The 12523-nt window shown below is 40.5% G+C and overlaps 1 protein-coding gene across 1 annotated transcript in view; it reads left to right on the top strand.

The window, feature by feature from the left end:
• The window catches only part of LOC124606640 (ras-related protein M-Ras-like), a 33063-nt gene that overhangs the window by 313 nt on the left and 20227 nt on the right, over positions 1-12523 (top strand). The window contains exon 2 of the mRNA XM_047138637.1: positions 455-693. Coding sequence (XP_046994593.1) covers positions 504-693 — 190 coding nt within the window. The 5' untranslated portion in view covers positions 455-503. The remainder of the gene's footprint in view (positions 1-454; positions 694-12523) is intronic.

Here is a 12523-nt window from a genome sequence, read left to right as displayed (position 1 = left end):
AGTACGTTACCTGCGTACATTTCTGGCAACTGTTTGGAGGTACGTGCGTGTTAACTAGAGAGAGATAAACAAATTTCATTCCCTTCGTTATTTCTTGACAGGCGATCAGCATTTATGAAACTTGTGTTTTAGAATATGTTAAAAATAGACGACAGTGAAAAAGCCTCTTGGAAATGTCAATGTATTAGTTACACTTGTTTAAAATAGTATAATAAGTTTATTACTGTTTTATTTCAGTAGCGACTCACATATAATAAAGTTCACTGAACGATTCTGACAGTACTTCATGTACATGAGGTCCGTACCATAAAGGATTAGTAGAAGTATGGAAATCTGAGAACCTTTAAGCTGCTAAAATGGCGTAGTCTTCAGGAGAAGATTCAGTTTAGAAATGACTCCGTTTGTTTTGTTTTTGCCAAACACTACATGTAATTTTTTCCCCTTATAATTTTAGGTGGAAGGTTCAAATTTACACACACACAATAGGTAGAAGAAGGGCAACCATGTCGTCCCGCCCCCCCAATGAGAACTTGGTCACCTACAAACTGGTGGTGGTGGGGGACGGAGGCGTGGGCAAGAGTGCACTTACGATTCAGTTCTTCCAGAAACTTTTTGTCACTGACTACGACCCAACGATTGAAGATAGCTATATCCAGCACACAGAAGTTGATGGCCAGTGGTGCATTTTAGATGGTACGTAGTGAATTGATTTAGAAATTCTTTTGGATACTGCTTACAAAAAAGTGGCGTACTTTTAAGAAAAGAACTTCATAAGTAATTTCTATTATGATAACTATTTATTGGAAGTAGTTTCTGTAGAAAAGCCATACGGTATTGTTTTGTTTGTTACCTTACACATAAGATTAGGAATGAAACATAAAAGTTGTTCTGTATAACATGAAATGGCACTCTTTCCACTATGAAAACTTAAACTGTAAGATAAATTTGGGAAACCTATATTTTCTAATGGATAAGTTTGAGTATTGTGATGCATATTATGTACATTTATCATACATAAACAACAAAATATGCCACTGAGGTCAACTACATAACTTTTAACCATGGCCTTTAAGAAGGAATGTGTCTGCTTAGTGTCCCTTCTGCATCCCTCGTCTTTTTCCTTTCACCCTTGGAGAAATATAAAAAAGGGATAGATAGGCTTAGTACAATCCTAAATTAATAAAATGTCAGAATCATATTTAGTCATAAAACACACACACGCATGCATGCATGCACGCACGCGCGCGCGCGCGCATTGCCAAAAATGTACAACTACTTTGACATTTGGTTAGCTGGCACATGTTGGTTTTTGTTTGCTATGGTGTTTTTCTTTAAATATCAACACACTCCCTAAATGCTAGAACTGCTGATATTCAGTCAAGCTTATAACTGAGGGTGGGTGACTTACACAACAATTCTTTCCCTTTTAAATAAAATAACAAGTTTTTTTTTAATTAAAACTGACTGCGAGAAAAATACTGCTGGCCTATGATAAAGTGCAGTTTCATTTTTTCTCACAGTTAGTTTTAACGTAGGGTATCAGAGCATTTAAACCATCAGACAGATTGTTCCTTCCACATACATTCTTTTTGCTTATGTTATTTTAAGCAAAAATTATATATACAGCAGTGTGCTGTTTTGTTATCTTCATTGCAGTCAGTTTTAAGTGAAAGAAAGAATGCTGTATTTATCTGTTATTGACTTACAATTAGAATACTAGTATGGAATCTGAATGGTCCAGAATTTGGAATCCTACCTGTTTACAGATTAAAACTGTGAGATATACTGCCATTGAAGTTACTATCCTCACAGATCCAGCAGCTGGAGAGGTCTCTGCTGTGCCCCATATAGTAATGAAATGATCAGATGGCATTTATTGGCTAGGAGATCCCCTTCGGAGTCTTTTTAGTTGACGCCACTTCGGCGACTTGCGTGTCAATGATGATGGACACTCAACAACCAGTTTGCTGGGAATCGAACCTGGGCCCCCTTGCATGGTAGGCGGTAACGCTACCGCTGCAGTAAGGAAGCTGACGCCCCATATAGTATTGATCACAAATGATTTGTCCATTCATTTGAAGTGCCTTCATTTCCCAATTTAGGTTTCGTTTGCAATAAGAATATACAAGACTAAAGGTCATAGAGAGAGGGGGGGGGGATTGGGGGGGTGAAAATAGGCAGAAAGAGGTGAGATGATGGGAAGAATTTGGGGGGGGGGGGAGCAGACAGTGAGAGTGAGGAGGAAAGGCAGATGGACAAAGAGAGGGGGCAGAGGAGATTGGGACATGTACACAATTCCCATACATATTTACCAAATGCAAAGCATTTCCGAATTCACTAGTTTTATTGTAAATTCAACAATAATGCAGTATCTTTTCAGAAATTTTCTACTATTATTCAGGAAACATGCACACATTTGCTGGGTGCCTTTATTAGCTAGAAACATGTAATGAGCACAAACAGCAAACTTTCGGTGTGCATTTGTTACAGTTTTCTTACACATATGAGACTTTACAGATGATTTTTATTTCCTGTGTAGTCAGATTTAGAAGGCAATATGTTCACTTATCTTGCAGGAAGATCTTCAGAAGTGATGCAGGTACCAGTCTTTCAGATTGCTGTGTACTTCTCAGCAAGTTCCTCTCCCAACGGTGGTATGAAGCCCCTGTGCTTTCAACTTTCTCATTTAGAGTATTGCACAACAGCAAGGCATTTATCCCAGCCAAATCCAGCAAGTTTTAAAATGTGCAAACAGGCCAACATCTGGATGGTGCTTTGAGTATTTGCAAGCCATTTGGTTGATCATGTCCACTCCTATTTAGAGCAATTATAAAATGTAACTGTATCTGGCTGATTTTTTTAGACCATCCTCAATTTTTGCATAAGGATGCATAGTGCTGAGAATCAGTATATTCCTCTGCTACTTCCCTGACAAACAGTGTGGTGTCAATATTCTTAAGCAATACTGTACTATATAACACTCCTATTTTGTTCTCTTGACGTACATATTTCCCTGTAAGATCGATTTACAGTGTCGAGAATATGTGTGACATTTGTTTTCATTGTTTCAGAGAGAACCAAGGAATTGAAAAAAAATTTCATGTGTAACATTTCTTCCATTATTCAAGGAAGGTTACATCACTTTTTTCCGACAAAATTGCCAGGATGCTTATCGCTTGGTCCAGCGTCATCTCTTCTTAGATAAGGGAAAGCATTCACAGTATATCTTTAGTCTTTATCTGCTGGCATCCAAAACTTTTGCCCGTATCATTGAAGCTATGAACTGTCTGAAACTGAGCAAGGTGGCGCAGTGGTTAGCACACTAGACTTGCATCCCGGAGGACTACAGTTCAAACCTGCATCCAGCCATCCTGATTGAGGTTTTCCATGATTTCCCTGAATCGCTTCAGGCAAATGCCAGGATGTTTCCTTTGACAGGGCACAGCCAATTTCCTTCCCTAATCCGATAGGACCGAAGGCCTCGCTGTTTGGTTACTTCCACCAGATCAGCCAGCCAACCGTGTGTATCTGAAAGGCACTTTGAAGGAAAAAGCCATTCATAGATTGTTATATATGGACTTGGGGTGTAACTACATTGTGATTTTACAAAGAGCTCGTACCAGATATCTCATACCAATGCAAACTTGTCTTCTTTCACTCTGATGTTGTGGATCTAATTTTAAATCTGAGAGAATATATTATCTCTCTGAATTTGTCATGAACCATTGTTGACTTCACAAAATTATTTTCCCACTTCAGTGACCACAGTGAGTCCAGTTCTAACCTCTTAGCCGCTATAGCAACAGACATGCAATATAGCTATAAAAGCTTCCGTCTTTTCAACTTTCAAAGTGCAATCATCTGAACCCAACACCTGACATGCTTTAGTCCCAGTGCATTTTATAATATTTGTCAAAATTTTTGTGTTGTCATAAGATGCAAATTACTGTAGCATAATTCATTAACATTTACTTGTGCATGTGGGGAGGGTCAAAAGCACAGTCTTTGAATGCATTCTGTTGTCAATATCTGCCAGGTGAACTTTCATATGATTCCCACTTCCCAGGTAATTTCATCTGGAGCTACAATTTCTCTGAAACTAGTAAACTAAACTCCATCCAAAGAGGCCTCAGGAGGCCCAATGGTCCCAACTGGCTGCCTTATCATCCTCAGCTGATAAGTGTTACTGGATGTGGCGATGAAGGGACTTCAACATCTTTACCAGAAGGAAACTGAAATAGTGCACAACCTTGGTTATTTCCTTGTCCATGGCAGCATCGACCATACCCATGGCCCCAAGTTGATCTAGCCTGTGTGAGCTGGTCCTATAAAAGTCAAAGGTTAAATACCAATAATTAGCATTATGATACATACAGTGTATTCAGTGTACTGTAATAATATTAGAATAAAGCATACATCTTTATAAATGTAATGTTAGGTCTGCAAAAACTCAAGAAAGCACCAATGTGTAAAAATAATTATTGCAGTTGAAAAGTGCATCTATGCAGCACATAGACAAATAATTATAAAATAAGCATATAAATGTGTGTATATTTTTGTCGTCATTATTGAGTAAATTATCGTATGATGTAACGTACCCTTCTGATAGAGAAACCCCTCAGGGCTCAGCATTCGTTTGCTGAGTGGCGGCTTGGGGACCCCGGGTTCCTGAGCTGGGGACTGGTAATCCCTCTGTTACTGTAAGCTCTGGGCATGCTTCAGCGACCACTGTGTGGCGCAGTGGTGGGTTGTTGTTGTGTTTTGGAGAACAGGGGCCTTGGCTTTACCACCTTGACGGTGATGAAGGTACACACCTCTATGACAAACTCTCAACCTCAAGGTGTGCTACATGCTGATGAGGTGAATGGCTGTTGAGGTGAAACAGTCTCTAGTGGGCAACCACTGAGGCACCTGCCACACCCCAGTTGTGTAAGGCTTGTTCAGGTGTGGAGGGCTCTGCCTGTGTTGGTCGTTTTTTCCCTAGCATCTCGGTGGATCCCTATGGAACAGTCTCATCAAACTACTACTACTGACAGGTCGGGTTTACCATCAGGTAGTACCTATACCTACTATTCAACGAGATCTCGGTTGGTCAGTCCTCTCAAAGAGAGTCTCAGAATCATAATACCAGGGCATTAGTGTGGAATAACACTTTCATTTAATCAAGTGAACAGGGGCACCTTTGAGAAGGTCTACCCTTTCTATATTCAGAAGACATTGGGAGGTATAGCTGAGTCTCTAAAAAGTATCAAACTACTTTATAATGGAACACTCCCATTTGAAACTGCTAATTAAAACTAGGTGACTACCTAGTCAAGGCTGAGTTGCATAACAACCTTAACTTTAGTAAGAATGTGGTTACCTGCTCCAATATAATGGAGATGGGCCCATGGAGTTACGTGAAGAATGGAAAAATATGGGCATCTCGGAAGTGCAGAACTATATGAGGAGAGTCAATGGCAAATTGGAAAATTTGGCAAAATTTATTCTAATGTTTAGTACTTAGGAATTAACTGAACATATTCTTGCAGACTATATCTGTATTAAGGTTTGCCCATTTGTTCCTAACCCAATGTAATGCTTCAAATGTCAAAGATTTGGCCATACCATTGTGGGATGTAATGGGATGCCTATGTATGGCAATTGTGGCCCAGCTCACGAATCGGGCAGTTCTTGTACACTTCCTCTGAAATGTGTAAACTGCTCCGGGAATCACCCAGTGTGGAGCAGAAAGTGTGAGATTTACAGTGAGGAAAGAAAAATTAATGAGTTGAAAGTCAAGAGACACATACCATGTAGTGAAGCTAAAAAAAGCTTTCAAAGCTAATGCAACCTCTGGATTTTGCTACTTCTTTTGCCGCCAATCTCCAAGTGTGATGCCTCCACACAAACTCAGACGACAGATTAAGGTTCAAGCACATGCACTTGTTGGTGTACCTGTGGGGGAAACACTCCACTTGAAACAGAAGTCATCGGAAGGTGTCGGCAGTGGGCATACCAGCTAAGCCACATACCATTGCCCACCTTCAGAAGCCAACTAAGCCGTCCCCTCAACCTAGGCAACCACGTCCTCACATAAGTAAAGAAAAACATCCTTCGAAAAGTAGTTCCAAGTCCAAGACAGTGCTAGTTAAACCTTTGGATCGGTGAGCTCCCTGCCTCTCTGATGGGGACTATGCTCTTGAGAATATGGACTTCGAGAACCAGATAACGTTAATCTGACCTCCTCACTAAATCACCACCTCTGAGGGAGAAAGATAAGAACAACCTTCGCTACACAATGGCTTCCACAGGGACCTCAGTGTTGCAGTGGAATGTAAATGGATATCTCTCACATTTGGAAGAATTACAGCTCCTGGTCCAGGAGGAAGTGTTCTGCATCTGCTTATAAGAAAACTGTCTTAAAGTCACAGACACATCTGCATTATGTGGTTACCACCCATACAGGAGACATACTGGAGACAGGGCTAAAGGTAGAGTGACTGTTTTGCATGACAGATGCCACTCTCCTGCCCCTCTTACCATGACCATACAAGCATTTGCTGTGAAAGTTCTAGCACCCTTTAATATCACAGTGTGTTCTTTGTATCTTCCACCTAATGATGCTTTGGACACAGATGCGCTGACAGAACTCTTCCGGGCACTCCCACACCTATGCCTCCTTGTGGGGGATTTAAATGCGCACAATGTGCTATGAGGCTTGGCTATCACTTGCTCCAGGGTTCAGATGATTGAGCAACTCGTCCATTCTGAAAATATCTGCATTCTGAATGCCGATCAGATGACACACTTTTCCAAAGCTACAGGGTCTTTTTCAGCCATTGACCTTTGTTTTTGTTCTCCAGCTATTGCAAACTCAGTTCAGCACGCGCCCCCTTACGGCGTTGTCAAGTAATGGGGTCTTGGTGGTCACACCAGAAAACACGGCCCAGGTTTTAACTGAACACTTCTTTACTGTCACTGTCATCGAGACAAGCTCCTGCTTTTCAGGTGTTCAGTGGGGCTGCGGAGATGAGGAAGCTCAATTTCTTCTCGCACGATTAGGAAGTCTACAACCTTCCATTCTCCATGTGGGAAATGGAATCAGCTTTGTCTGCAGCCAGAGACCCTGCTCCAGGACCTGAAGAGATCCATTATGCCATGTTTTGTCATCTGTGGCCTGAAGCGAAAGGACAGCTCCTCTCTTGTTTCAATCAGATCTGGTTTGATCTGGTGGATGCCTGCCATCTCTTATCCAATCATCTCTCAAGGACTGGTGTTTTTGATATTGCATTGGTGATGCCTTGTCTGACTGCTATGTTCAAGAGAATGGGGTCCCCCAAGTCAGTGTCCTCATTGTCACATTGTTTGCCACTGCTATCAATGGCATTTCCTGTGCAGTCAGGAGCCGTGTCAAATGCTCTGTGTTTGTGGATGACTTTGCAATCTTCGACTGTTCCTCTGACCTTATGATAAGGCAGCTACTGCTGACCCTTAGGAAGCTGGAAACCTGGGCCAGGACAACTGGCTTTTGGTTCTCACCAGAGAAGACTACATGTGTCAATTGTAACCATGCTTGTTGAAGTTTTAACCAACCAGTGCTCGCAATTATTTTTTTCAAGAAACTGTGCGCTTTTTGGGTTTATTATTTGACTCAAAATTAACTTGACTCCCACACCTGAAAGACCTATGAACAAAGGGCTTCCAGTCATTGAATATTTTGAAATGCCTTAGCGGAAAAACGTTGGGAGCTGACAGGGCTCACCTTCTGGAGTTTTATAGAGCATTTGTTTGATCACGTTTAGGTTATGGCAGCATGGTTTACGGATCAGCCCGTACTTCCTACCTCAAATGTTAGACACTGTCCACCATAAGTGCATTTGGATATCAACTGGAGCCTTTTGGACCAGTCCAGTTCTCAATCTGTACGCAAAGGCTGCTTGAACCACCACTCTGGATTCAGCAATGTATCCTTTTGGCTTGACAGGCACTGAAAATCTGTGTCACCTCAGTATTTGGCATTTAATGCAGTGGTCCAACCCACTTTTGAATGGCTGTTCAGGAATCAGCCCCAAGCAACCAAGCTATTTGGGATACGTGCTACAGACTGTCTCAAGGATCTGGATCTATCAGGCATCAAAATACACAGCCAGGGATGGAATACATTGCTGCCTAGGTATCTTCAGAGGTCCAAAGTTATTTTAAGCTTGACACAGTACAAGAAAACTAGTTCTCCAAATTATGTTTTTACAACTTTATTTTCGTTCATTTTAAGTATATAGTGCAGTTTTATCATTGTTTATACAGATGGATCTCAGCAAGAGAATGTCCTCGGTTATTCTGCTGTTTTTCCTGATAGGGTTTACAAAGTCCATCTTCTGGAACAATTTACTAATTACAATGTGGAATTATATAGCATTCTGATGGCACTGAAGAGGATTCACAGACCTCACCATCAAGGTTTCTTGTCTGTTTTGACTCGCTTAGTACACTGCAAGCAGTTCACCAAATGTATCCCATAGACCAGCTGATTCAGCTCATCCATGACCCCTTACAGTGGCTCCAACATTGTGGTAAGGAGGTGATCTTTTGCTGGGTACCTGGCTACATCGGGATACAGGGAAATGATGTGGCCAACAAAGCTGTCAAGGATCATGTTGAGATGGTGCTGTCCATCAATGTCCCATCCCGTTGCACACCATCGTCTCATTTTCTGACAGACACATGATGTGTCAGTGGGAGACTGAATGGTTGCCCATGACAGAAAACAAACTGCAGTCACTCAAATCGGCCACACAGCATGGCGGACTTCATGTCAGTCTCATTGCTGGAAGGAGGTTCTGCTTACCAGACTGCGTTGGACATACCCCTTTAACGCATGGCTTCCTCCTCCGGTGGGAGGATCCACCACTCTATGAAGTTTGTGGCATGCCACTTTCAGTTCAGCATATTTTGGTAATGTGTGTCCTATATACTGATATTAGGGCAGCCCTCAGTCTCGGCGGAGATCTGCTCACTATCCTCGTAGCTACTGATTCCAGTGTTACAAGAGTGGTGAACTTTTGTGAACTGTCAGGCCTTATCCATAAATTGGTGGGGAAGGGAGGCAGACTTTAATACATTATAAATTGCCCTGCATGTGGGGAAAGCCTTCGTCCCCAACCATGAGATTGGCCTGCTGACTTTTTGTCAGGGCACTGATGACTATGATGTTGAGTGCCCCTCACCTCAAATCATCATCATCATCATCATCATCATCATCATCATCATCTGATGAAGAATCTGAAACTACAGGTTGTGGCATTCTTCCTCAGATGATAACTCCAGTGGTTCACCCTCAGAATCATGAGCCAAAATCTCATCTATGGCATTCACAATATCCTCATCTTTTCTTAGATATTTGGCCCTAATAAATGTGAACATTACAAGCACTTTGTATACAGTTAGAAATACTACTAACACAGTGTTTTTTCATAGAAAAAGGCACCAGCAGCATGGTACTTGTTAATGCACATTCAGGCGTGTTTCAAGCTGATCTCCCTCTACTCACACTTCTGGAGAACTGAAGTGTCATCAGGTAATGGCATAAAAGTCAGGTTTGAGGTTGTTGACCCCCCAAAAAAAGTTATACTGTCTCAGATATGGAACTATATCGGCTGGAACAATGGGGTTAGAACTGATCCACCGGCTGTTCTTGGTGAATCTGGATTTCTCTCTTTTAAGGTTTCTTCATAAAACGTAAAATTAAGTGTACACAGCTGCAGTTCAGCTGTTGAACAAAACAATATGTTATCTCACAAAACAGTATAATCATGGCTCTGAGAACATATCTTTTTACAAACAAAAAGTTTCAATTTCAATTAAACATTAACTTTTCTTTTACTCTTAAAAGCAATACGTAGAAGCAGTTTAGTTAGAATGTCAGCAAGTTGTTCTTGAGTTTGACAGTATTGTGTGTTGAACCAGCCATGATTCAGTCTGTCATTGATGAAACAATACTTCATATCAGTGTGCATGCTTCTTGACATTTGACGTGATTTTATCAGTGCTATTGCATTTTTATTATCCATATCATTTTTGTGTTTTTATTCAGCAATTCTTCTATGAAAGTCTTCAAAACCTCCATTTCCTGATGACACTGAGCTGCAGATATTTACTCTGCTTGAGTAGTTGAGAGGGAAACCACATTAGTTCTTGCAGAACCAAGTGATGGAGCATTTTTATACAGAAATACAGTGGAACTTCAATTTTACATTCTCCAATTTTAGGTTTTGCTTGTTTCCACACCATAAATTCATAGCCCCTGTGAAAGACCCATAAGATAAATCCTTAAAAATTCCCTGATTTTACATTTCTTCCTAATTAGGTTTACCTTGGTACTAAGTTCTTACTCGATGTCTTGCTTGACTTCATCCCGTTTCCTTCCAATTGACATTTGATGTGACTGAGTGACTTATAAGTGGCGCAGAAGACAGATGGGTCGCATCACGAGTGGTGGCGGAGTTAAGGGATTGTTTTAGGCCATTGTGGAGAGGGGAGATGTGAGAGGGGAAATGCTAATGTAATCTGTTGTTGACGTTGCCAAACAACTTGCAACATTTAGCTTCATTGTGCAATTATGATACAACTACTGCTAGGTTGCAGTAGTAATGGAAAAACAAGACAGTCGATGCAAAGTATTCTGGACTAAGCCAATATGTGACAAAGGGGCCCAGCCCCCATCTTTTCTTTTGCTGCTTATAACTCATTCTCATCTTTTAGTGTGTATTTTCAGTGTATTGTATTCAGCAACAGTATAAGTCATCAACCTTTTAAATTCAAACACTGAGTCTCCTCGGTCATGTCGAGGAAACATCACCCATTTTTGGCTAGTGAACTCTTATTGGCTGACAACTTAAGTCATCTAATAGCCAGTGCAACGCCCCCACACCACACTAACACATTAAAATGAGCTTGCCTACTGGATGTGTGGAGAGGGGGAGTGGCTCTTCAACGACGTGAGTGCTGGTAGGTGTTAAAGCATTTTGTAAAGTGCTGAAAATATACTTTTTGTACAGATGATGTGCTATGACAGTGATTTCACATGGAAATAGAACTTTTGTGTTTAAATTTGATATGATAAATTTGCAACTACATTAACTACTCATGTATATACTTTGCAGCACACACACCACATACTGTAGATCATAAAGAGTGGCAACAGTGATAGAGGCCATGAAGTGAAACCGTAGCGCCTCAGCTTTCTTTCAAATTAACATTTTACACATGCAGAGAAATTCACTGACCTGACTTCTAATAAGCTTGTAACATCAACTGAGGAAGTAAATTCGTTTTTTCAATTCACTGTTTCTCTCATCAAGCCTTAAATAATAATGGTGGTGAGCATATGAAATACGGCTTGTAAGAAAAGCATTAAACAGTAACAGCAATAGTATGCCATTACGCAGATGTCTACATTTATGCTTATGGTTTAACCACCTAGCTGCTGTGATGGTTTTGGTTTAATTCAACATGTTCATAAATTTTTGCTTTTTCTGGGTGAGCAAAAACGCTTTATTTGTATGTTCAATTTGTGGTATGTGTGATTTGTATTACTTGTTGATCTGCTTTCATAGTTAACTGCATTTGCCAAGTCCAGTCTGTTTTAAAAGTTAGATACTGCGGCTGCCTCTCACTTCACTGTATGGAAAGTGTGACTTTGCTGCATTGACCCCCACCCCCTTTTTTTTTTTTTTTTTTTTTTTTTTTTTTTTTTTTTTTTTTTTTTTTTTTCCCAAGTTTCTCCTTGTGGTGAAATTAACAATGTTACATTCTTTTTTTCCATTCTGTATCTTTTCAGTGCTTCTAGCATATTTTTTCTTAATAATGTCAAGTCAAGATGTGTTATTGGTTCTTCATCAGTTGTAATGTCAAAATTTTTCTTCAATTTTTGCAGTAGATGTTCCATTTGACAGATGTCTTCTCCATACAGAATCCCGTTGTCAACCTCTATAGCAAGATAACTTTTCCTCACAGTATGTGATTTGTAAACATGTTGTTTGGATTTCAGTTGAATGAATTTTTAATTCTTAAGAAACTTGTGCAGTATCTTACTGCACTGCAAAGGAGCTTGTTTCAGTCCATACAGTGCCTTTTTGAAGAGGCAAATTTTCCTAGGTGCTTTGTATCTCTCCAGAACTTCATGACAACTTGTTCTTTCATATTACCATTAGGAAAGGCTATTTTGACATCAAATGTCAATTATGAAATATTGTTGTGCAGCAAGTGCAAATAACAATCTCAGAGAATTAGTTTGTAAAACAGAACTAAAAAGTCTTCAAAATCCAGTTTTGTTTGATCCTGTTGACATCCTCTTGCAACTAACCTATAGTCCTTGAAATGAGTGATTGGTATTGACAGTCCAGGTGGGCAACGGCAATGTCGCCGAACACGGCTTAACGCACCCCATGCTCGGTCTCTACTTGTACATGTTCTCTAGCAGCAGGAACAAACGCATCGATAACATGCAGGTCATATTTGTACGTGTGACTTTATTTGTGGTTGA

The sequence above is a fragment of the Schistocerca americana genome, chromosome 3 (assembly GCF_021461395.2).
Source record: "Schistocerca americana isolate TAMUIC-IGC-003095 chromosome 3, iqSchAmer2.1, whole genome shotgun sequence".
Taxonomy (NCBI): domain Eukaryota; kingdom Metazoa; phylum Arthropoda; class Insecta; order Orthoptera; family Acrididae; genus Schistocerca; species Schistocerca americana.
Note: the sequence above shows the minus strand (reverse complement) of the source record. Positions and strands in the feature narration are given on the sequence as shown.